The 26,200-nt window shown below is 41.7% G+C and overlaps 1 protein-coding gene across 2 annotated transcripts in view; it reads right to left on the bottom strand.

Moving 5' to 3' along the window:
* Positions 1–2,640: 2,640 nt before the first annotated feature.
* Positions 2,641–26,200, bottom strand: part of HTR2A (5-hydroxytryptamine receptor 2A) — a 28,299-nt gene continuing 4,739 nt past the window's right edge. For both annotated transcript variants that reach the window (XM_005433225.4, XM_027815466.2), the window contains exons 3-4: positions 24,615–24,815; positions 2,641–4,474 (exon numbers count right to left, since the gene is read on the bottom strand). In XM_005433225.4, coding sequence (XP_005433282.1) covers positions 3,675–4,474; positions 24,615–24,815 — 1,001 coding nt within the window. In that variant the 3' untranslated portion in view covers positions 2,641–3,674. The remainder of the gene's footprint in view (positions 4,475–24,614; positions 24,816–26,200) is intronic.

The following is a 26,200-nucleotide window of genomic DNA, read 5'->3' as shown; positions in this document are numbered from 1 at the left end:
CCAAGCATGGACCCAGTGCTATAAAATGGCATTCAAAACAGCTGAACTTTGTCTTCTGTCTGCAGTGTAATGACTCTGTTAATTGCTATGTTCTGATGACCAACTTCCCGCAGATCTGGCATGGTGGGTAGAACAAATATAGGCACTGACTCTGTCATCCTCACTAAGGCAAACCACACAAAAAAAATCTATTAACATTTTGGTGCAAAGTGGCAGAATCAGGCATCACTAAACTGTCAAAGATGTCCATAAGGAGCTGGAAATATTGGTCTTTATCTGCTGTGCATTCTTGGCTTTGAGAGGCTTCTTAGGTAAAAGCTGCCGATCACTCAATAAAACCACTGATCTGAGTGCTTACAGAATTAAAATGTCAGGCAGCAGATATCCATGCTTCTAAGCAAAAAATAAGTGTTATGTTACCTCCACCTGTCAATTAAAGAAATTCTGTCAAGTCTCTTAGGTCCAAAACATAGATTTTATTTTAATAAGCTGGAAAAAAAATATTGTTCAGAGTCATCTTCTAATGAAATATCAAGCAAGTAATTGAAACCCTCTCTGTAGTGAAACATCCCCTGTCAGTATTTGCAACCTGAGCAATTTGACATTGTGAAAGAGGAACAGAAGGTGAAATGAAAGAGAAACGGGGGGATGATTTGCTGTGCCATGTGGGTGAAATGCAGACAGTAAACAGAGCATAAGCGATGGACGTTAAATGCTCAGTAACAGTTTATCAAGTGCAAGCTGGTGAAGAAGACTGCGCAGACCAGCAACCAGACTCTTGGGAGTTTTGGGAGGAATTGAGTTCAGAGAAATGCAGGGTGCCGTATATATCGTACAGCATGCAGGCAGGCTCAGCTCTCTGGCACAAATGGACCCGAGCCATCTGTCCTGTTTGCTTTTTTCTCTTGCAAGGCCAGAGACACTTGCATCAAGATGGACACAAACTACACAAAATGTGGCAATTCCCTCCACTGGTAGAAGCATCGGTATTTCCTTTCCCCTTGCAGGCAGGGTTAGAGACCTTCGATCCTGTGTCAGTATTCATCATATGAAGGCAATCTGGTATGGTGGCAGATCCTGATCCTCAGACCTCTACTTTCAAAAGACCTTTGGTTTTATTACTGCCTACTTCTTGCCTGGGGTGCTTGTTCCCAAGGGTGAATCCTCAAAACCATCTCACCAGTTATGGAGTGGAGACATTTGGACATCAGGAAGTACCTGAATACCATGTTTCACGGGATGCCTTGGACCACTTGTGCTCCATCAGTGCTTCATCCCTTGCCTGGGTGCCCTGTATGATTCAATCTGACTGTTGTCTTAGCTCAAACACCCTGTTTAGGGTCTGTATCAAACTTGTCAGGAAACAGTGGAAAGTCACTGCTCCCACCTACTACTACAGTGGTCCTCATGCACAGCTGCATTTAGCAGATTCTCCCTGAAATCCCTTCTGTGCCGATGCCTCACACTGCACAGTGGGAGCAGGGTGTGTATAGGAAGGCAGGAGCAGTGAGTCCATTTTTCCTTCTGCTGAAGCTGTTCAGGTTTTGTTTTTTTGTTTTTTTTTTTGTGGTGAATAAGTGTACCCAGAGCTACAGTGACCATATAAACTACCTTAGTGAACACAGCATTTGTACCACTTGATTTATCAGGTGATCCTAAATTCCCAGTTTTGGGGGGAAAACCATTAATGGCCACAAGGTGATGGATGACATACGTGGCATTGCTGCAACATGACACTTTGACCCAGGTGTGGAGTCTGAAGGCTGTGGACCCAGTCAGTGTCCCCATGTGCATGAAGAGCTCCTGTGACCTGCGCATGGTGGCTCTGACATATTTCACATTGGAGGAAATGGCTCATAGAACTGGCAGATTTAATTATCATACTGGCAAAAGAACAATAAAAGCCGTTTCTTGGAAATCAACCAAAATACCTAGGCAAGTTTTAAATCCTCTTCTACCACAGATCAGTATTTTAAGCTAGAAGTCTTCCTCTTCCAAAGACCCCCAGCTGGTAGCCTAGAATCAGATTCAGTTTCTCCCTGTCTCTCTCTTGCTCTGTCTTAGTGGAGATTTAATGGGTCTCTAAAAACTGAACAATTTCAAGAGAAGGACTCATGAGGGCATTAGGGTTTGGCATCTGGGCCAGGCAGTGGTTTTTTTCAGAGTGGACAGGATCTGAAACTGGAATGCATCCTGCTTTTGATGATTGTGGCTGCAAAATTAATGGAATTAATCAAATGCTTGGATCTAGATTTTGCAGGTGAATGCGACACTTATGTTTCTGCTCTCCAGCAGAGTCCCACTGGCTTTGGTGAAATGGTCTATGATGCCCAAAAGGAAGCAATTTCATGACTAGGCATTCCTGTCAAGCAATGTATTTGACATTCTTTATGTAATGTATTGTGCCCTTGGAGCTATGTAGGTGAAATACAGTGTCGCTTATAAGTCCTGTTATTTTTCAAGTGGGTTCCATTTGTCCATACATATTTCATTAAGGCTGAGTCCTAATAGTGCAAGATACCTACTGTTCCTGAGCAATCTACCATAACAATGAAACAGTGAAATTATGGAAAACAATTTGGAGCAACTAAAAGTTTTCTTATAATTCTGGCTCTACAAGCACTAAAACAAAACCAGAAGGACATTTTTTATAACAGCTTTTGTAACCGAAGAGAAATGACGAGAGAGGTTCTGCTGCAACCTTTTACTGAAGGCTTTACTCATTCAAAATTTCCTCTGCCATTACTTAAATCAGACTCTGTTGGAATCAGAGGCATGGATGTGGAATTGTTCCTGAAATCATTCAGCGATGTTGTGCCTGATTTTCCCCTCTTCTCTCACTTCACTTCCCTGCCAACATCAGTGGGAAGGAGCAGGGAATCAAGCCCAACAATTACTTTTGAAAAGATTACTTTTAAGTTTTAAGCTGAACAGATGAAACTTCTTGAATGGAGATAAAGCACAAGACATGAAATAAAGATTATGAGTGGTGGAGGAAACAAAGAATCATTCAAGTATAATTTACCTTTGAAGTTTGCTAATTCGCACTATAGAATGAATGGCAGAAAAGCCCAGTAACATTTCAGAATGGTTACTCAGAAGAAAAATATAGCCATAAAAACACTGTTACCAAAATGTCCATATAATTAATCTCTACAGGTTTTAATAGATTTTTCTTTAATACATTAAAATTTATTTTAAATATATATTAGTAAATTAACCATCATTTTATTTAAAATTCTGTAAAGTGCTCATTCAGTTGATGATAACAAAATTCCATTGTAGCAAGACAAACTAGCTGGAGCCAACTCTGCAAGAGCATCAAAGCTTAGCTTTCATTTGCAAAGAGAAAAGAAATGCGTAGGTTTCTTCACAGCTCATGTTATAATACCAGAAATTTCATTTTTTTTCTTTAAGAAATATATCCTTTAGAATATTAAAAAAATAAGTTTAATAAAGCCTGTGCTTAAAATAGCCAAAGTACTGTATGAAAAAAAATTGCACATTTGATACCATTTCATCCCTGCTTTTCAACCACAGGATAATATGAGGAGTATGTGATGTTATTGGAGGGTCTCTTGAACAGGGCTGATTTTCCTAAGCTATCAGAGCTTCTCACAACCAGGTGAAATTTTCAGCGTACACATGGTGGTTCTCATGGCAGCTGCTGACCATCAAACACCGCTAACCTTTTCGTTTGCTGGGCTGATAATTCCCTTGGAGGTACCATCCAAATGATGTATTCCTATCGTGACCATTGAATAATCCTTAGCCATCATTTTTGCCTCTTTTTTCAAACTCTTCATTTGTGCTAGCTGGAGCTGGCTCGAATTATATGCAAGTGCTGGGATAGTGTTCACTAAAATCAGCTGGAAAGGTTTCTTCTCCTCCTTGTAGCGACACTGAATGTAACGAGAGAAAGCTGAACGGTAGGTTTTATTGAACAACGTATATACAAGTGGGTTGACAGCCGAAGAAAGGTAGCCAATCCAAACAAATACATTAAGTAGTCCTCCAACGACTTCTTCATTGCATGACTCCTTGCAAATCACGGCCATCACATTGGTGATGAAAAACGGGCACCACATCACAACAAACAGAAAGAAGACAATGCCAAGAACCTTGGAAGCCTTCTGCTCGTTGCTGATGGATTGCATGGTTCTCCTCCCAGAAGTCCCCACTTCTCTGTTCAAAGAGCGCTGGAAGAGTTTCTCTGAGGACAGGGAACTCTGAGGGAGGAAGCTAAATGAAGCAAACTTGGTCTTTGGGCCAATGTCATTCACGCATAGCATAGCTTCCTTCTGCAGCGACTTGATAGTTAAAAAGTAGGTGACCACCATGATGGTTAGAGGGATGAAGAATGCCACAAAAGAGCCTACTAGGACAAAATTGTCATCCACAAGTAAGCAGCTGCCTTTCTTAAACACTTTGGAGTCATCTTGTAGTCCAAAGACAGGTATAGGCATGGAGATACCTGAAGGTAGATTAGAAAAATAAGAGGTTAAACACAGTAAGAAACCCCACTATTTCCAATCTCCAAGAAGAAAACCCCACACTCTTAGCTATATATAGATAATTTCTCAAAGAATAAATGGGTATAGGACACAAATGAGCACTAACAGATGGACCCACAATTGATAGATATCCCAAAGCAAACTGAATTGACACAGGGGAATGAGCTATATTGCATCTCATGTTTCAGCAGCGGCACAATGCTAGTCCTGTTCTTGTGACATTTTACTGGGGCTGTCCTAAGAAAAGATGCTGTGTGAAACATTCATCCTGCAGATGCTGAATTTCAGGAACTAAATGTGGTCTGCTAGGCTCTGACATTTGTACTACCACCACCTTTACAAGGTTCCAGCAAAGAAGGGCAGAGGAAGAGCAGTGTTACAGTTTTGAAGGTTTTTTGCCGTTACTCTAATCTGAATTCCCTCTCTCTTTCACAGAAACCCCAGCCACAGGTAAAACACATGTCCTTCCATCCAGCTGTCCCATGACACCTGGTAGCAACACAAGCATAAAAAACTGCTTTATACCCTTGGACCTTGGGCCCCTGTAATGATCTCCAGACTTGCCTCTTGGTTCCTGCCACCTTGGCAAAGGCTTTTATTAACTATGATCAAAATGATACTATGTTTGTCTTTTCTGGGGTGGCTTAGAGAGTGGTCTTGGGCTGTGTTTATAAGAGAATTAAAAGTGTTCTGGGTACTGGTTTCTGATTAGGCTGTGAAATACTGCTTTTAAGAGGAAATATCAGTTTTTCTCATATCTCTGAGAGTAATCTTTCATTGGCTCTTTTTCTGTTCTCCCTGTAATCACCATACATTTGACGACACAGTCTAAATGCTAAAAAAACCCCAGCACTTTACATGTCAATAGCCAGAGGAATGACAGGGATATATTAAGCACTGACAGACCAGATGAGGCAGCCTGAGATGTGGTTCTCTGTGCAGGACTGCAAAGGTCCATTCATGGTATTGCCATCTGCTACAGGCTGCCCTCTCAACGCACAGCCCCGGAGGCAACAGCAGCCATGCAAACTTTTTCTTCCCCTGGAGCATGTGCTGTGTCCTTGCCCTGTTATGAACAGCAAGGCCAGGTTGATGAAGTCCGTTCTCCTTGGACTGCTTTGTCTGATTCAAGCCCACTCAGCCATTTCCTCAGGGACTTCTGCAAATGCTGCTAGCGTCTCAGCAAAATCAAACAGCTGCTCTTGCTTTGGTTGTTGGGTTTGGGGTTTTTTTTTTCAATATTTGTCTCGTTCCCACCCCCCAAATGGATACTGTCTCTCCAAGTAAGGCAATATTCAGACAGTGAAAAAGATGATGTGCTGTGAAGACAGCAAAAGTGGAGTAGTGAAGCAGAGAGCGATAATGCAGCCCTCTCTGGATAAAAGCAACTAGGAGTTTGACTCCTGCAGAAAGTTAGCATCATCTGGGAGCTTCAGTCCCCTTTGCATCTTTGAATAGAAATTTCAGATGCTGTATTTGGCTTCTGAGGAAGAAAAAATTCATTAGGGAAGAATTTCTTACGATGTGAGGATGATGCTGTATCCTAACTTGTCCCTTGTGTGCCCAAGAATGTCCTTACTGGTTCACAGTTGAAACTCATCCCCTAACATTAGCATTTCAGTGGTACTTCCCTCTACGACCCTTCCTTTCCTTTCTTTCCACTCTGGTGCTTAGACAGGGAACCCTTTAAAAGCACAGGCTGTCTCTTCATTTCACACATTTCCAGTGCCCAGCACAGCCGTTCCAGTCCTAGAGGGAGGCTGGGGAGTCCAGGCACAGTAAAAAACAGTAATAATGACAGTAATAATAATAATATTAGGCTATTATTCTCTTCATATGTTCCATTCCTTTGGTGCTTCTGGAGCTTCTACAAAGATATTTATTTTTCTAACACCATGGCTGTTTATTTTTCTAACAACACTGTAGCTTTGTCTGCACAGGTCAATTTACAAAAGCGCTGTTCTTATCTGCCTGGGGCAGAAGCTGGTGGAGACCCTGCGGTATTGCCCTTTCTGTTTCTGCTGCGCAAGCCCTAAATGCTTGAACCTGGGCTCTGAGAAGCCAGTGGGTGAGGTGCAAGCAGCTCCTGCATTGAACTGATGGAAATCTCCAGTGATGCCAGGAAAGCTGCTGCCTAAAAAAATCTGAGTCAGTCCGACTGACAGCACAGAGGGAGAGGTCAGCTGCAAGGAGCCATGTTGCCCAGCCATGGATGAGTTATCTGGGGTGCAGAATACCTCCAGGGAAATGGGGAATGCTTTGACATTCCTTTTCTTTTTTGGATGAGTTGAAAGATGCTGAAGGCACCCAGCACCTCCCAGCATTACACTCCAGCTGCGTGGAGGCACAGCACTAGTCAGAGCAATGCCACAAGCTTCCCATCTGGTTCTGCCCTGCACTGATAACAGCAGGGCTGTTTTTTCATTTCATTCAAAGACCTAGTGTGAGCTGCAGAGATAAAATAAACAATGGCGTTGACAGAGTAAAAAGATGCCTTTCATTACTACAGACCTTATGGTTCAGCTGTATCAGGGGGCATGGGAGGAGAGGCAGCAGCACTAGAAAGGAAAATTTTAGCACAACTGCAAGCTTTTTCAAGTAGAAGGCCAAAGTCAGTTACAGCTCCTCACTTGAAATACAAGGGCAGCAGTTCTCCACCTGCTTTGTTTTGTTGTTAGCAGCTTCTGGAGACTGGCATCTAAATCCAGATTTCTGGCTTTAAAAAATGGAAATGAGTTTCAGCTTGTAGCTGGAGTTTTCACATTTCCTTGTCATTCTTTTAACAAGTGCGAAAGTGCAGTTCACAGCAGAGCTGTAGCTGGCGCTGGTCATGTAAGTTTTTCTGAATGACCGTTCAAGGTGTTTTTCCCCTGCAGCCACGGGTAACTGGCCTGTATGCAGTCTGGAAATACCAGAGGTACCACGGTTTGGTAGCAGAGAACATTGACAGCTGTAACCTGCTTTTTGTGTACACCCAAGTTCTGCTGATGCAAGGGGTCCCACAAATGACACTGTGGCATTCCTGCATGGAATAAATTAACTTCCAGCCCAATTTTCTCTTTTCATCCCTCTACAGGGACTAAACTCTTTGCTCCTGTGACCAAACAAACAAAATTTGTCCGTCTTCAACAGCTAGCTTCTGGCTTCTGTAGCATGAGGATAGCAAATTCCACACAGGGACCAAATTCAAAGGCAGTCATGTTTAAACTATAAATAAAGGAGCTTCCATGTGCAACCCATGTCCACTATTTTGATAGAATTTTTAGGAAGTATCATACGTGGCCAAGAATGTCACCTATATGTCACTCAGATTTGGTCAAGATCAGGCTTGTCCCGTAGACACATAACAAAAAGTCCTGGTCTAAGCTGTATTAGCATTATTGCAGCTGACTGAATTCATTCTTTAAAGATCGAAGTTGACTGATCTATTTCATCTTGATGATTCAGGTATATAATTTCTTGCTGGTTTTACTGTCCTTGCTTTCCAGCTCCCCACTCTTGGTGACTGTGGATGTTTTAAAAGACACAAACTGTGCCTGTGTATTCAAACATCAAGAGAAGAAAATCAGCTTCACAGGAAAGGATCATGCAGAGCTACCAGGTAGGGACAAGCAGGTATTTGGGAAATGGGCATGTGCAAACAATAGAAACAGAGGAAACGACTTGGCAGGATTGTTACAGAACAGCTGTTCCACACCCTGTCCGTGCCACATCCCTGGCTCCCTCTAGCTCAAGCTCCGTCTGGAAAAGGTCTTGACATCCCCTGAGTGCTTTTTTATGGTTTATCTTATTCTGCTTCCAAACCAAACTAAGCTGAAGCACGAGGAAGCACTCACCACAGAATGGGAGCATCCATTCAGGCCCTGGAGGTACATTATCCACTGCGTTTCCAGTTGACATTTCCACTTATATCAGAACATTTTCCCTTGTGGACATCCCTAAATATTATGTTCCTCTGGTAGAAGGTGGTTTATTCATGTAGCTTGATTTATACACAGGTGGCTGTTTCAAACTCTATGGACTTTAATAAAGTGTAAAACAGAACTCACACAATACAGATGAGTAATAAATCCTTCATTAAACCTCAAGCATTTGGGCACAACTTCAGAATGACAAAAATCTCTTGAAAACATCAAAGGTTAAGAGGTAAAACAATAGCATCCTTCTTGTTGTTCTCTCAAAAAGCCTGGTAAAACTGACAAAGGTTGATTTAGTGGTACACATTGCTGGGTCGCAAATCTTCAGAGGTATGCAGCAGCCATAAAACCACTTTAACTAGACAGCTAAACTGGGTTTGCAGCTACCTTGAGCTGCTGAGACTATCAGTGAATCAAAGCCAGAATTTACAATATGCCCTGCAGGGTAGCATACTTGGGCTGCTTAGGATGAAGAGAAGTCAAGGTTCCTTCCGTGAAGTCTCCTTCAAGCAGAAGCTGTCAGTCACATGCTTTCACCTCACATATATCCATTTCAATTGATTTGAATACAGATAAGCATTACTATGTGCCCTAATAAATGTCCAAGGAATAGGAAATACCTTTTAGAAATGTCATTACAGTTTCTCGACAAAATTCAGCACCTTTGTTCAACTTTGCATGAAAAAGAAAAAATCGCCCCAGCTCAAGTTTTAGCAGTCACATTGATTCAGACATACTTGGGTTATGGGCCAGATGACGAGCCACTGCACAGAGATGCACTGTGACACTAGGGACTTCTGAAAGAATTACTGCTTGGAGAAGCCCAGTTGCTCCTTCAGGCAGCTCAATGGGGCAATATTGTCTCATTTCTTTAGAAAAGCCCATGCCTGGTATCTGGTGCCTTTCTGTACTCAGAGAATGTCCTCCTTTGATACTTCTGCACATTCAAACAACAAACTTGTAGGATGTCCATGTCCATCCACATCCTACATCCCAAGACATAAAATGCATACAATGCATATCCTCAGTTTCATGTTGTATAAAAATGGCCTTGGTGCAACACAGCCATCACATTATTTCAATATTTTGGATTGAAGTAACCACACAAAAGAATATTTATTCATTTGGGCTACCACGGTGCCCTGTGTGGATGTTTGGTTGCTCTAGGAACATATACCACAGTGAACCACTTGTAGGGGGGCTGTGGACCCTGTCCTCCTCCGAGTGTCAAGGATGCAAATGCGTCTGAACTTCATATCAGGAGCTGGAGTTTAGCAACAGCTACTTCTGAGCTTTTGCTTAAACATTGCAGAAGAACCACTCAGTCTGGCTCCATGTCTCTGCTTGGCGTGTGGCACTCACCGTTACGGGAGTCAGGGTTTCCACAGAACTGCAAACACTTAGCTGATTTCTGCATGCACCTGAAAATGTTATTTCCCAACTGACCATTTCCAGTCATGACAAACCTTTCACTGTTATAATTTTATTGCTGCTCAAATAGTGCCAGCCACATTGCCAATAGCAAGGGTGTGCAGTTTGCTGATGGGTGGCAGTGTAGATGCAAACATTTCCACCTGGGGAGAGGGGATGTTGAAAAGTTGTGGGTGGATTGGGAATCACCATCTGAGGCTTCATCTAGTTAGTATGAATGTTAAAAACCCTCTGCCTTTCCTAGACAGCGTGGCAGTGTCCCCTGTATCCTGGGCTAGAATTTCTCCTCACGTGTGAGACAAGCACGGACCTCTTCTGTAGCGGTAGGAACGCATGTTGGTGGAGGCAGGAGTCATGAGGAGCTTTCTGTCACATCCCCACATAATAAATTCCAACATAATATTTGCTTTCAGATGGATTTCCTCAAGAGCTAAGTGAGTCACGGTGCTAGGGGAGCACTGTCTCTTTTCTGCATCCCAAGAGGCCATCTTCACAGGGCTGGAGTCAAAGTGGATCCAGGCATTTTCCCTATCACTGTCTATAGGCCAAATTTAGTTTTTTATTCGAGGGCACACAGAGAGCTGGTTTTCTATATCTTTCCCTTGGTACACTTAATTTCGTCACACATGTTATATTTAATACAACTGAAAGGAAAACTACATTATATTTAACTTCCCATAGGGGGTGCCAAGTAATGCTTGGATTATTCTATAAATTTTGAAATGGCTTTGTTCTTGGCAGCTCAGAAAATCTCTGAGGAAACATGTTATTTAGCCTAGTAGGAGATATATTCAATTCTTTTTATGTGAGAAAATGATTGCAAATGATCACTTATAATAATGTAATGCCAGAAATCACCTATTTAATTTTAGAAAAACAAAATCAGAAAAGTCTCAGTGTCTTACTGATGTTTCTCACTTACGTCCTCAGTGCTGAAGCCTATTTCTAACAAGAACAGAGATGTGTCTCTCCAAATTAACTTGTAGGAATGCAATAATAAGTTAAATAGAAACAGAATTAAAGGAGCATTACAGGGAGGACAGAGCAAGAAATGAAGGACATGTGTCCCTTTTTGACTCAAATGATTAGAAACCCACGGATCCAGAGTGGGCTGAATTATGAGAGAGGAAACAGCTGATGGAGTTTCTTACTGATTTGGTATAATCTCATTCACTTACAAAATGTGCATGCAGCCCTATTTCCTAGAGGCAGCAAGAATCCAACCGTAGGGAGTGGTTTCTTTGCTCTCGGCTTTAAGTGCTGTTCCTGCCTGCACGCACCTCAGAAGTTCTGTGTCCTTCACATCTGGTCCTTCTTATTGCCTTGTTGGATTTTCCGATTGTTCTGAGTGTTTGCAGAAGACACAACCTTTTGCACAGTAATTTCCAGTGGAGCCTCTCCACTGTTACAGTCTTTGCTTTTTAGCTAATGACATTTTTGGCTTGGGCAGAGGCTTCTGCCAAGGTGCTTATTGGCTTCTCTCAGCTATGTCAAATCAAGAGAAGTTGTTACCCCTCTGTGTAATATGATTACCCGGTCGCTAAAGGGTCTAACAGAGGCATATAGAAGTCTGCATTTAGCAAATAGCTAGAAATAAATAAATATTTATGAATGTCCAAAAAAAATTACTTTGAAAAAGGATTTAGGGACTGGGGATTTCAGATCATGCCATTTGTGTATGCAGCAAGGAGCAATAGTAAACAGATCCTGGTGGTTTCAACTGAGCAAGCTGAAATAGAGAGTCTTGCTATTACAACCAAACCCTCTTAGTTTACTGCCAGCACAGGTCTGCACAGGCTGACTTCATCTTTTGCCGACTGCCGTGGGCAGAGGGGAGGCCTTCAAGGGGTGAGAAATTGCTTGACAAAGCTGTTCTGCCTGGTCTGGTCTTTCATAAGCAGCAAAGCAGTCACACTTCCCAAAGCTAGTCTTGCTATCTCATTTGAGTATTATTTTTTTTATTTTAAAGTAACTTCCTTATGTGCTTGTAGGCAATAATGTCCTCAGCTCTTTACTGCATATTGCCTTATTTTAGCTGAAGCTCTGCAGTGCTTCTGTCTTTTGTAGAACAAAAGTCTTTCTGCTTGGAGTTAGCACATTGGTGACCTTCTGTATGGAACACCTGCAGGTAAAACCTTCACCTCTATGGCCAGCAAATACGTGTATGTTCTTGATCAGTAGAAACCTTGTAAAACTGAAACACTTTATCAATTTATACAGATTTTTTCTTTTAGATGACACACACGTACATTCCATCTGCTTGTTTACTACAGCATTTATACATACTGAGGCACAGAGCTTTTCCTAAATAAGTAAGAAATATCAGACTACCCCATAAATAAATTCTTGCACAATACGGCTAAAGGACAAAGTAATGTACCACATGCCAGATTCTTCCACAGGTCTCCCATGAATTCAATGAATCTCCCTTTTACTGTGCTTGGTTAGACCTCATGGTCTGATTCTGAATATTTTAGGGATGTTAAGCCTGGAGAAAGATGTCAAAAGAACCTGGCCCTAGACTCGGCAAGTGTGTCAACTCTCAGTTAAAAAATAAATCTCTTTGCCTTGTGTAGATTACTGTGCAAATACAAGTCACCATAAATGCATCTACAAGGAAGAAGAGGGAGGCAAGAAGGTATCTGGGCTTTTGCAGCAGAAGAGAGGGCAGAGCTGTTTAAATCCAGGAAGTCCAGGAGATTAAAAGCCAGTAACAGAGCCTAAAAATCCTTTTCCTATTTACTGATCCAGAGGAACCCATTCAGCCTGACCTCCAGTAAGGAGTGTGCCATCATGCCACGTAGAGCAAACTTGTCCACCTGAGAAAGCATTATTCCTGTGTTCCCCATGTGAAAACTTAGCCCATCCTTAGAGGTGGGACAAAGAAGTGTTTATGGGAGGGATTCAGCAGTGTTGTTGGCACCGCATTGCCATGTCACATCTGAGGTGAAATTGCTTGTCTTTTGTCCTGCTCAGTCCCATGTTTCCCAGCTTATGCTGAGAGCACACGGACAACTAGTGTCAGTGGCAATGCTGAAAAAGCACAGAGAAGGGTAAACCCCACTACATACCAGCAAACTGTGTGGAAGCCATAACTTTCTTCTGCTGGGAGCTGGGCTAGGTTAGATTTGCATCCGGCAAGAGGCTTCTTTTTCTCATTAGCCCTCCCTCAGGCCAGCTATTCCTGCTACGTTCTCATGGGGAAGTGCCTGAAGAAGAGAAGGGCAGGGAGACCTGCCTGCAGCCTCAGGTGCATTTTAAAATCTGAGAGTATGAAATATTACAAGGACTGGAAAGGCATGGGTACTCTCCATCCTACTTGGCTTAAAGGCATGTGGATACCACGTGTCACATAAAAAGAAGCAGGGCTGAAAATAAGCACTAATTTCACAGAAACACACACCCATCTGCATGTGGCCACATACCTACTCAACTAAGATTGCCAACTTTTCTAAATGAGTTACAAGCTGTGTTTTCATGATCTGAAGTCACCATTACTTACATCAGCCTTGTTTTGACAACAGTGTCAGTAGGTCGTTACAAACATTGGCAGTCCCCTGAGGACCAGCAAGGCCAGTGCTGTGACACCTTTAGCCTGCGCTCTGACAACGTGCCAGTGATGCTGTATCTGTTAGCGCAAAGGAGATGTCCTACCAGCACCCAACTGCATAGGGTAGAAAGGGTGTAGGGTAGCAGTGGAGGTTTCTGCAAGTTTTGCATCCCTCTAGTTTGTCAATAGCATTTATATCTTCAAATGGGTCTGGTGAAGTCTCCTGGGAGGGTTCCTCCGCCTATACATCGCTGGTCCTCTATCCCAGCACTCCCAGCTGGGACACTGGCGTTGTATTTCCAGTGAGACTGACAGGGCATGTGGCCCCATGTGCCAGCCCTTCTACATGGACTCCAGCTTGTTCCGTGCATCTGCCTCCACTTTAATCCCCACCCCCCACCTAGGAAGACCTGCTGGGAGGTAGGGTGGAGATGGCGTGTCGCATTCACAGTGCCTAGAGGAAACCAAACCGCAGCTGCAAAAATCGAGGGGGGGGGGAGTTTTCTAATGTAACAGTAGAAGGCTTTTAAAACCTCCCACCCTGTAATTTAATTGCATTATTATTTACAATACCAATTTATTTGCAGTCTGATCTTTGGCGAGATACAGGCTTATCACTCTCCCGAGTCTGGAAAGAGTAGAGAGTAAGGCGGTGTCTGGCTGAGTGTGGACAGGAAGCCGAGGAAGCGGCTTGCCTGGAGGATGCTGGCTGAGCAGAGCCAAAGCTCAAGGTAGCCAGATGGCAGCTACAATCCTGCTGTCAGCTGGGAGTTGGGAGGGAGCTGGGCTTAATATTCTCCTGCAGGGGATGTAGGCTGATGATGGCTGTGTAACCACATCGTCCATGGTGATTAGAAGTGATTAGAAGTGAGTGACCTTATGATAAAGAGCTGAATATTTAGTTTGAAAAATTGCAAGAGGTGCCCTAGGTCTCCAGCCTAGCTCTATGCAGAGGGACAAGATGCTGCTTTTTCTTTATTTAAAGCTCCTGGATGGACAAACCTGCTACTTCTGTGGCTCAGCAAAATGCAGCAAAGCAGGTCAAACACCCTTTTTCCTTTTTGTATACTCAGTTAATGTTGTTTAAATTGCATTGGTGTTTTTAAGTTCCCTGTAGCAATGGTTTAATTTCTACTCAAAAGAAGTTACAAATTTACAGTTGTCACTGGCTTAGGTAAATACATTAATTTGAAAAGGAAAAGAGCCTTTAAGTGGGATCAACTCCAGCCACTTGTGGTATCCCTCTTGTTTAGCGCAGGACCTTTTTGTATTCCATGTCAGATGGCTTTGCAATGTTCACTGTTCAGGCCCCTAGGAGAACAGATTTGGGGATAATTGTGCTTTGAGAAAGAAATAAATACCATACGTTTGTAACAGGATCTTTCCAGATCACACGTTATCAGTCTGCCTTTTTAGCTATGAAGATCCTGAAGGCTCCTTAGGGCTAGCTTATTATATACTATACATGCTACATACACAGTGATGTCTAAAAAAAATGTATAGTAGCAATAAGCTAGAAATTACAGACAGATCATAAGTAACTACTGTGATGTCTCCTGGAGCAGTCTGAGTGGCAAGATCCTTTACTATCTCTGTTTTTATACTTCTGGGATTTTAATTATTACTGGGTATGATTTGTTGAACGCTGGTAATTTACTTAACTCTGCCTTAATCCTCCAATGAACTGAATAGAGATTTCTTTTGGTATCTGAGATTTCTCCTGCAGTTCTGCTTGACCTCATTGCATAGTTTAAAAGGAGACTGAATGTAACTATGAGATTATTATTATTATTATTATTGTTGTTGTTGTTGTTGTTGTTGTTATTTTAGCAACTATTTTGCACTGAGTCTGAAGGCACAGACAACCCAAACTGTAATTCTTCTGAATTTTCTAGACCTCAGGCCAGTTTCCACTTTGATCCAGATCTTCATCTTGTCTCTCTGTGCCTCCTTTTGTGATTGCTTGCAGAGAGGCTGCTGATTAAGCAAATAGTCTGCTTCTAACTAGTTATATAAGGAGACTGCGCCAATGGCCAGACAGTTATTGGGGTAGATGCCCTCATGCGATGGATAATTTGGAAGGGAAAACAGGATGAGAAGCAGCTTAGAGACCTGCACTGCTCTGAACATCATGATTCAGGATACTGTACGTGATGTGCCAGTGCCTGGCCAGTATATAATGCCCTTCACCCTGACGGAACTGTTCTTTTGTTAAATCAGCCAGCGCCCTGGTCACATTTAGAAGATGGCAGGGTTGAAAAAGAGATGAAAAAGCGATAAATCATGCCTTCCCATGTATCCCATCTACAGGATGAACTGCCCTTGCAACAAAAATTGGCTGCTCTGAGTGCTGGAGGGATCTCCTCATGTCCTGCAGTGGTATGCAAGGCAGGTCTGGTTTTACCCTGGAAACATACAACCTAAAACTTTTGGGCACTTTTACGCTTGTAAGAAGAAAGCTGCAAGCTAAACCCCATGCAGTATTTTTCTTACTATGCTCGGTTCAGCTCAGTCCATGATCCTAGCAATAGCGGTCAAGTTGACATTTGGAAGCTCAGATCAAATACAGAATCATAACAAGGGTTATGTACTACCAAAAGAAAACAAGTCTTCCCAGTGGCTGTGATTTACTTGTGACATAAATGCCAGACTGAATGCTGTGAAATACACAGCTCTGATTTTGATCAGCCAAAAAACAGAGCCTTTATTGTGATATCTTAGCCTACTTTTAGGACGTCATAGGACTTTGACAGGCTGTTTTCCATCAGTGACTCTGGAGGACATCATAGGCAAAACCAGCTGACAGGTATTTCCAAATTTTTTTGTAGGTAATTAGAAATATGTTGAGTCATCTCTGACAAAACCCCTGACACTTATTAGCTGGACTTCTACTTAGAAAAGATGCCCATGGCATGGGCTGGGAAATGAATGGGGAAAGTTAATTGCAGACCAAGTGTGCAATAGTTTGCAATGTTCCTGTTAACAGGGGTAAATGTAAGGATTTTTTTTGTAAAACAGAATTCTGTGATATGTATTTCTTTCTTAACATTATAAAATGTAAGATCTGGCTTAAATAATTTTTTTTTAAATACATGAAAGAAGCTGTGAAATTGCTCTCTATAATTTTAAAATGAATGGAAATTTGTTCTTGACATTTTCTTTTATGCCATGTAGTGCTAGTTTAACAACACTATTTTTAATTTAGAAGGCAATTAAATGCAATTGCAGTGTACAGCTGACAGAGTTTATAAATCCCAACATGATTCCTTGTGCACTTCTTCTCTGCTCATTTATATTGCATGTGGCTTCTGCTATGTGGAAATTCCAGTTCCTCTGGTAAGAGATGCTAAAGTAATTTCTTGGTCACTATAAGATCACCTTTTGAGCATGTACTCTTGTAGAGACCTAGTGGAAAAAGATCAGAGCAGGCCTGCAAACATGTCCTTTCTGCATTTTGCAACACCTCACATAATACTTTCTGCAGAAAAGAGTATCCTGTGGTAGGATCTAGGCTCATCATTCCCTCTCTGGCTGGGGAATCCATTCTGGATTCTTGTAGGTATTGCACACTGTGCTGGGTACACGACTGGCTAAAAGATAACAGCCTTTCAGAGGAGGAGTAACTTATAAGGGGCACTGTACTGTTACTGCCTTTTTTCTTAAAACATTCAGTTTATCTGTTTATCTACAAAGAGAGTCTGGCTGGTTATAAGTTATATTGCCAACCATGAACAGTCACTTACTCATTGAAGAAACCTGACAATAGGACCAGCCTGGTCCAGTTGAGCTTAATGCTTCTCTGCCATTAGCTTCAAGGGGAAGAATGGTTCTTGTGGTCTTCAGGGCAAAGACAAGTGTGTTTTTTTTTAAAAAAAGACAACGAACAAATTCTGCCATCAGTACCTTGACTGACCAGATTCTTTCCACACAGCTCCGCTATTAAAAATACAGCTCTATAATTTAAAATTTGCCTTTTTTTTAAAAAAAAATGAAGTAGAAAGGCCACACATGAATGTTGTGACCACTCCTCATTGCTTTTTGTACCAGTAAAGCAGAATATTTCTTGCAAAAGAGGTGCTCACAAAATGAAAGTGTGTCTTTTTCATAGGCAAAATCCTTCATCTCCTCCTGATAATCAGGTAATTACACAAAGAAATTAGTAAACGTATACATAGTAATTATTCTTCATTTGATAACACATATGTGCTGGTATAATGCATTCTTCCCCATCCAGATGTTTACTTGGTTGCTCAGTGTCTCCAGTTTGGAAATGTGGCCCAACGGATTTTTATGCTGTTTCTTTATGTCTGTGTTTCCAAATTTGGAGAATTTGGAAAGCAGTTCAATCATTACTATTCTTTTCCGCATTTTTGCATACAGAGAAGTATAGGTTAGTAACACCACCTTGTCAGATAATGAAAAAAACCCATATACAAGTTCAAAATGCAAGTTTTTTTAACTTTCACAGATATGAGAGGAAGGTACGTGTGGTAACCTGTTGGTCTGGTGGATGACATGTGTTCACTCTTCTGGAAAGAAGCAAAGGATTCTGTTACATGGGAAATATGGGAATAATTTACATCGATGAGGAAGGTAAATACGGTATTTATGTCTCTTTCTCAGAACCATTTAAGTAATGTCTCATAACCGGAATACATGTGCTAGCCAACTCAGAAATGTGCATCCCAGCACAGAATGTTAACTTCCCTCGGACAACCTATGGATGAAGTGCTCATTTACTCGTTAGTTATCACTGCTGGGGGAGTGATTAGTATGGCAATAAACTTTCTACTGGCATAATTGTTACTGACTACCAAAACTCATATATTGTGTCTCTATAAAATAACAAAATGAAAATCCTACTTCTGTGAAATGGTGATGAAGCTCTAATACTTCGTTCATGAGATTTTGTGCCATGGCCCTTCATTATAGTTAATGCAAATTTCTCTATATGTTGTGTCACAACTTTTTGACAACATTTTTCTGGCATTTTATTTTTATGGTGGCAGCTACATCCACAAATGGAGAAGGTCCCGGAGGATTGCCCAAACACAAAACCTAAAATGTTTGCTCTTGAAATCCTCCAGCTGGAAAGAGCAAACAGTATGTTCACTCTCTAGGAGATGATTTAATGAGTATGATTAAAAAACAAAGAAATGTTAACTAAGGAAGTGATTATAAATACTTCTAAAAATGCAAAGCCAAGTTTTGAATGACTACATGGTAAAGAGAGTAGTGTAGCAGATATTTCCAGTTTAGCTCCAGCACTTCCAAATTTAAATGCTCAACTTTAAATCTATATTGTCGAAATACAGTGCTGTGTGTAATTATTTGCAATTTTATGTATTTTGGCAGTGTATTCCATATTATACCAAGTGGTCTTTTACTATGCCAAGCCATCCCTAAATTAGGCTTGAATGAACTGGCAAATTACAAGTATGTCATCTGGGAAGGATGGAGGATGTGGTGGATCTGGAACAGGGATCCCCAGCCTGTAGCCCCTTGGCTATTTGTGCCTTTTGAAAACAGTAAAGGGACTTTCAAATGAAAGCTATCCTTGGCAGAAGGAGGTGTGAGCTGAAGAAGGCCAAACCACAATCCAGAGACACTGAGACTTGTACTTTCCCAATCCCAGCTGCTTCCCTGGCCCTTTGTACTCTGTAGGGCAGCAAGAAGTCATGCAAAGAAGTTGCAGGCTGCCTGGGAAGGAGGGGCAAGCCTCTATGTCAGCATAAAACTTCACACTGCCAAATTATCAGAGGGCTCAGTCGCACTGGGCTTGCACCAGTGGTAAATTTTTGCACCCTGCACTTTGGAGAATGTTGCTTCACATGCTATGGTATTTCTCTATTTTTGAAGCCTTGGAAGCAACAGCAAAAATTTGGAGAGTTATGCAGTGGGGGATATTTCACCAGCCTCATCCAGCTCCACTTTGGACTTTTTTTCTGCATGAAAAGTACTGAATAAATCTAAGTTGTTAGTGACTGGGGAAAGCAGAGATTGCCTGAAGGCAGTGAACAGATGTGTAGGCTGAGTGAGAAATGATAAAGAGAAAACTCAGCTAAGAGGATTTGGGCTTCATCAAACCTCACATTACTTAGACCATTAACGGAGGAATAGAGAGAAATAAGGACAGAGGAATTACATATATAATAGCTTAACATTCATGACTGTAATTCTTTTATGAGGCCCTTTCGAGGATTTTTAAATGAGAGAATAAGGCATTGTTGGGCTCTTGCAGAGCAATACATTTCTTAGGTCCACTTAGGACTCAAAGGTGCTTTACCTGAATTTTTCAGCATAGGCTCTATTTACAATTCTATAGATTCCAGTCAAACACTATTCAAAATTCAGCTCTGATTTTTCTAGGAAGAGGAAATGCTTGGGCTTTTTACACCTGTTCTCAGTAATGACCTCTGTGCTTTAAAACAAATGGAATAATTTTCAGGGTTTAATGGGCTTTTGCCTTCAACAGCTACAAATAATCTAATTATCTAGCCACTCTGGGTAGTGGATGATTTAAGAATTAAAGACACGATTAGAATCTGTTACAGTAATTAGAATCAATTTTAAACCAATTGCCTGTGGCATTACATGGTCTAGCGAAAGAAATGCTGCTGGCTAAATGCTTTTCTTCCACTAAAGGCAAACCCATATATTAGTACATTTTTTGTTTAAACTAAGAAAGTCAAGATTTCAGAAGTCAAGTAAATCAAATTATCTTTTTTTTATGGTGTTTTTAAATACTTAATACATACTTAGTATGTCACCGAAGCCAACAGAAGGAAGACCACTGAGTGACTGGTCTTTGGAACAAATTGACTGAATAAATTTGTGAGTTTAGTGAATAAAAGGAAAATTACAAATTTGGTGAATGGAAGTGTTGTTGCTTAGGTAAATTAGAAGTCATAATGAAAGAAACATGGGTAGATGGGAAGCAATAAGACAACATCTGCAAGCCCTGCAAATCAGCTAGAAGTATTTGCAGGAGTCAGTGAGCAGGTGGATAATGGTGATCCAACTGATATAATATTCCTGGTTTTCCAGAAAGCTCTGACAACACTATGTCAAAGGGTCTTAAAGAAACTAAGCTCTAATGTCAGAAGAAGAAAGATTCTTTTGTAGAAAAAGGATGGGTTGAAAGACAGAAAACAAAGGGTAGGATTAAACAGTTTGTTTCCACAGTGAGGGTGGTAGAAGGTCACATCCAAGAGCCCTCTGTGGTCATCAGCGCTGTTCAGCCCATCCGTGACCTGTTTGTGTGAACACTGGGACTGAATAAATGTGCTGGCAACATGCAGCTGTTGGCTGTAGAGAATTGCAGAAGGTCCTCATAAATCCCAGCTAATGAACAGCAAAGTAGCAAACAAAATCCAGTGCTGAGAAGCAGTTGTACATTAGTTTGGGGGTAGCCCTAACTAGATATGCAGAACTATTTGTCATTACTCAGGAAAGAGAGGAGGGCCATGAAAATGGTCAGAGGGCTGGAGCACTTCTCCTGTGAAGACAGGCTGAGAGAGTTGGGGTTGTTGAGCCTGGAGAAGAGAAGACTCCATCCGGGGAGGCCTTATAGCAGCCTGCCAGTGCCTGAAGAGGGACTACAGGAAAGCTGGAGAGGGGCTTTTTATCAGGTCTCGTAGTGACAGGACAAGGGGCAATGGTTTTAAACTTAAAGAGCATGGGTTTACGTTGGATATAAGGAAGAAATTTTTTTACAGTGAGGGTGGTGAGACACTGGAACAGATTGCCCTGGGAAGTTGTAGATGCCCATCATTGGAAGAGTTCCAGATCAGGTTGGATGGGTCTTTGAGCAACCTGAACTAGTGAAAGACGTCCTTGCTCGTGGCAGGGGGGTTGGACTAGATGATCTTTAAAGTTCCCTTCCAACCCAAACCATTCTCTGATTCCATGAGTTTGGAGTTAGTGAGCTCAATGTGCAGGGATAGTCCTAAAGATCAAAAGAAAGGTAGGTTTTATTGAAGTGGGAATTGAGAACAAGGCAGGAAATATTACTACACTACATGAATTCATAGTGTGTCCACATCTTTAATATTGTGGTCTGGCCACCTATGTCTGAAAGAGAGTGTAGAAGCACTAGGAAAGATTCAGAGAAGGGTACAAAGATGACTTGGGCACAGGATACTACCATACAAACAGAACATAACTAGATTTGGACTCAGCCTGGTAAAGCAGTCGTTGAAGGGGGCTATGCAGGAGGATGGACTAAGGATTCTGACAGTGAGGGAGCTATTGAAGGTCTCTGATCACCAGGTTCCCACCCTCTTCCCCTGCTAAAATGAGCCTCTATGCAGGGGAGCAAAACATCTTTCATTTCTTTCTCTTGCTTTTTACCCTCCATCTCATACATCATGAAAGTTCACAGTGCACCAGCTCAGCTGCAAATTGCAGGAGCAAGGGGAAGCCAAAGGATATCTAACTGAGGATGGAGGGCAAACCCTTGAGAAACTCCTGCCTCTCCAATGAGATAACAGCCACACCATGCACTGAGGAGAGCGTGTTGTGCCTGACAGCGGTGCTGTCTGTGCCACCTATAGCCCTATAGCTATGTGAAAATGCAATGAATTAAATAATTTATAACCCTGCCACTCTAAGTAGCACTGAGAGCCTGGAGACTGGTAAATGATACATAAAGTACCTCTCTGTTCAGAAAGCGCTTCTGTTAGTAAATGATACAGAAAGCACCTCATTCTTTAGAAACCATTTCCTACCTATTCTGAGCTGAATGGTGGCAGATCAGGAGGGCAGGGTCAATGACTGACTGACAGCAAGTTGCATGGGTGATCTGGGATCTAGCAAGGTTCCTCATAACACTGGCATTTTTCTTTATTCTGTTAATATAGCAATATGCCATAGTGCAAACTCAGTCCAGCCTGGCAGTGACTAGCTCAGCAGCTTCTTTATAGCTTGCCATTTATTTGCTTCTCTGTCTGTCCTCTGGAGCACATCAGATTTGCCAGAGCTCCTTCACGACATGGTTGCCAGACTGGGAACCAACTCGTCTTCCTTCAGCTTGTCTCCCCATGCCCCTTGCTTCCATGGGACTAGCAAACCAGCTCAGCACCGCTTCATTCCTGCACACCATAGTGTGCTTGCCTGCATTCATTTATATCTATTTAACCTACTTGCTTGAGGGACAGGTGATGTGTGAATGACATGAAGTTTACCCTATCAGCCCACTTACTTTCCTGACATCCACTGTTCCCTTACATGTGTCCTTATTCAGCTGCAGTAAAGCAGGACACCGTCTTCTTCACTCATGCCACACTTGAGTTATTTCCAATAAAATAAGTTGTATTTTTCAGAGTTCTATAAATAGGGACCATGTTGCTATCACTTGCCATAGTAATAACAGATAACATCTGTGGCTCATCTGATCACTGTGAGAAGAAAATTCTCTAGAGAGCAGAAAAGGTGTTTTTACAACGGGTAAGATGCTGTCAGTTATTACTGCAAAGAACAGTCCTGACTTTTGAAATGAAATATCAAGATGTCAAAGAACTAAGCCCTCCTGCTACAGGACCATAAACCATGTTCTAACTAATAGGGCTTAAATAATATTTTTTGTGGATTCATTTTAATAGTGAGCTAATTCAGATACTCTGACAGTGAGCCCATGTCTGAGGAAAGATGCTGAGCAGCATGGATCACTAGGTTTCCCCTGGAATGGTTGTTCTGATCATTCTGTGAATTTATTTGTGTTTAAAAAGGGCAATAATTTCACACAAAATAAGCATAGGCACCACTCACAAAGGCAGACAAAGACAGTACATAGAAACTTAAGGAATGCTTGACTTTTTTCTATCAAATGGAGAATGCACTGAAAATGCTGGCACAGCAGTGCCCAAGATTTGAAAAACTGGACAAAGTAATATGTTTTCTACTGGACTGATAAAAATGTGACTGTAGAGATATAAGGTATGATTTATCTAATCTAAATGAAGACATCTACATCTGAATTTCTCTAGGCTTCCTTCATATTTGAGAGGTAACTAGGTATTTTTAGGGTGGAGTTCACCTGGCCTGCACCGAACATCTACAGCTGAACAGCTGAATGCACCCTAGAGCTAGACGTGGTGCTGCTGAACCTCATCAGGTCTTGGAGGAACTGTCCTCCTGTTGAAAGAGGGCTCCCGCTATTTCTTACTGCACAGCTATTTTAAGTCATAAAAATCCTAGACCGCTTTTTCTCAGACTGTGGGCCAGGATCAAGAGGGAGGCCAGGAGACCATTCAGAGTGGCAAGCTGGCAGCAATCTCCTTTCCTTCCCCTTGGAAGAGTGGTAACAGATTACAGTTAACACATGGAATAATTTGTATTAGCCAGGGAAGCAGCTAATTACATTTGATTGCTGGCAACACCCATCTCTTCCAGGGCAAAGAGGGATTTTTTCCTGCTTCTGAATAAATGAGCTGCCAGTGCTCAGGGGGTGTACGAAACCAGATGAGCTGAAAGGGAACCATGCTTCCAACACGTCTAAGAAGCACTGCCCCAGGTGTGTGAGGAAATCCCTGGTGGCATCAGTCACCAAACTCTTCCCAACTCCCATGCTGTAAGACTGCCCTGGACCAAGGGTGCTGCCACCACGGGAATGGAAGAGCAATGCTCCCATGTCTGGTTTTGAGCCTCTGGGTTTTGCTAGTGCAAAGAGGGATTAATCTAGTGAGTCATTCAGAGCACCTATTTTAAGCTGTAACTCTGAACCGTCCTGTGGAGAAATTCCTCTCATTTTGGGTTTGCGCAGAGCGTCTAATGCCTCCTAAATAGGATGCATAAATACCCCACCATATGCACTGAGAAAGGCAGAAAAGATCTGCATGTATGAAACATCTGTAATCAAATTACCCTAGTAAGAAATTGGGAACAATAGACTTACATAAAACAGGGATATTTTTTTTTCAGTTGAGATAAATTTTTCTTTTCAGACATTAAGGTAATAATGGATAATCAATATGGGAAATAAACACATCTTTAAGACAAACCCGAACCCAGTAGTCAGTTCTCCTACACTTCCTGTTGTTGTTTTTGATTTCCACTGTGTAATTACTACATTACAGCACTTCTTAGACTGTAGCAAGCAAAATATTGCAGGCAGAGAATACAGTTTTAGACCGCAATATATATGTCAAATCCTCTCAAAGGCTAGAAATCTGCAATTACATGCTGAAATATTGCCTCACTTACCAACTGATATGGTCCAAACAGCAATTATTTTTGCAAAGGCCTTAGTTCTTGAGTTAAACCGGCTGTGATGGATGGGGTTTCGAATGGCAATATAGCGATCCAGTGAGATGGCACAGAGGTGCATGATGGAGGCAGTGGAGAAAAGCACGTCCAAGTAGATCCAAATGGCACAGAGCTTTGTCGGTAGAGGCCATGTGTATCCTGCACAAGAGAAAGTTGACATCAGCTAAGAACATGTCATACATCTTTTGTTGTGACACGTATGTCTTAGTGCCTATATCCTTCTAGTGGGAGCTGGTAGTAAGTGATGTCTTCAACAGAAGCTGCCTGATGCTGTATCAAGAAACCTTTTTTATTTGTTTGCAACCTTCTAACTGTGTAGCTTTTGGGATTAACTCTGCTTCTTTCCCAGGCTACAGGCAGTGTCAGTTTTTTTCTCTTTTATTCTATTTGCATAATGCTAATGCTTGATGTTATGATTAACCAATTCTGGCAGCAAATCTATGGAAAGAGAAGCAATTTTGTCATTGTAAACTTGCAAGCTCTCAATTTCGTTTTAGGACTTTTTATCCACGTAATTACTACATTATTAACACCTGCTGGTATGCAAAGCCATCTAAATTGTGAAACTGAAACTTCAGATTTAGTGGCAGCTGAAGAAAAAAATGCATTTTATTGCATACCAGTGATATTTGTCTCACCACATACTTATATAAGCATATTCCCTGTATCAATAAATATTGATAGGCTCCTCCACAGAGAGCAATCCAAAGCAAAGCATTAGTGTTTACCAATATCCAATCCTCTTCTTAGCTGCAAATTAAGCCTTCTCTTTTTCCTTGTTCTTTCCACTAGCCTTGAAGAATAATTGATTGCTATCCTTTCTGGAAGCTATTGGGAGATGGCTATCGTGTCTTGTCTAGTTTGTTGGTTTGTGTCTTTTTTTTTCTCTTCGAGACTAAGCAAAGCCAATTCCTTTATCTTTTGCTTACAGATGATGCTTTTAAAACTTTTGTGCTTCTTGTTTCTCTGCCCTGAAATCTATTTAATTTATCCTCATCTTGTTTGTCATTCAGTGACCAAAACAGGGCTTTGTATTCTTGCAAAGGCCTCCTGACTGCTAAGTGAAATACAAGATTGCTTCACAGGAATGTCCTTAGTTACAAAACCTGGAATGATGAGTGCCTTTTGTATAAAAATGTCATACTAGTGATGCATGGTTAGCTTATGATCCGTTTTGACAGTCAGATCTTATTCAGCTTTCCCGAAGCCTGGACAAACTTTCCCAGCAGTAGTTGGTTTGCTATCTTTTTCCTTAGCTGTTATCTTTGAATTTATCCTCACTGAATGTTATTTGTTCATTTCAGATTTTCTCTTCAGGGGTCCAGATGATTGTTGATGATTCTGATCCTGTCCCTCTGAGTGCTTGTAACCTCTCCCAGCTTGGTGCTATTGGAGAGCTGTGTAACTTCACGCTCTACACACTAGCCAAGCTGTTAGGGGCAATACTGAGCAGATCCAGGCTAAGCAGAGCCCTGCAGGACCCCCATTCAAAGGCCATTCTAGTCCTGCAGGCAATCACTAAA

This window comes from Falco cherrug, chromosome 2 (assembly GCF_023634085.1).
Source record: "Falco cherrug isolate bFalChe1 chromosome 2, bFalChe1.pri, whole genome shotgun sequence".
NCBI classification, from domain to species: domain Eukaryota; kingdom Metazoa; phylum Chordata; class Aves; order Falconiformes; family Falconidae; genus Falco; species Falco cherrug.
The sequence above is the reverse complement of the archived record's forward strand: the minus strand, read 5'-3'. Positions and strand labels throughout refer to the sequence as shown.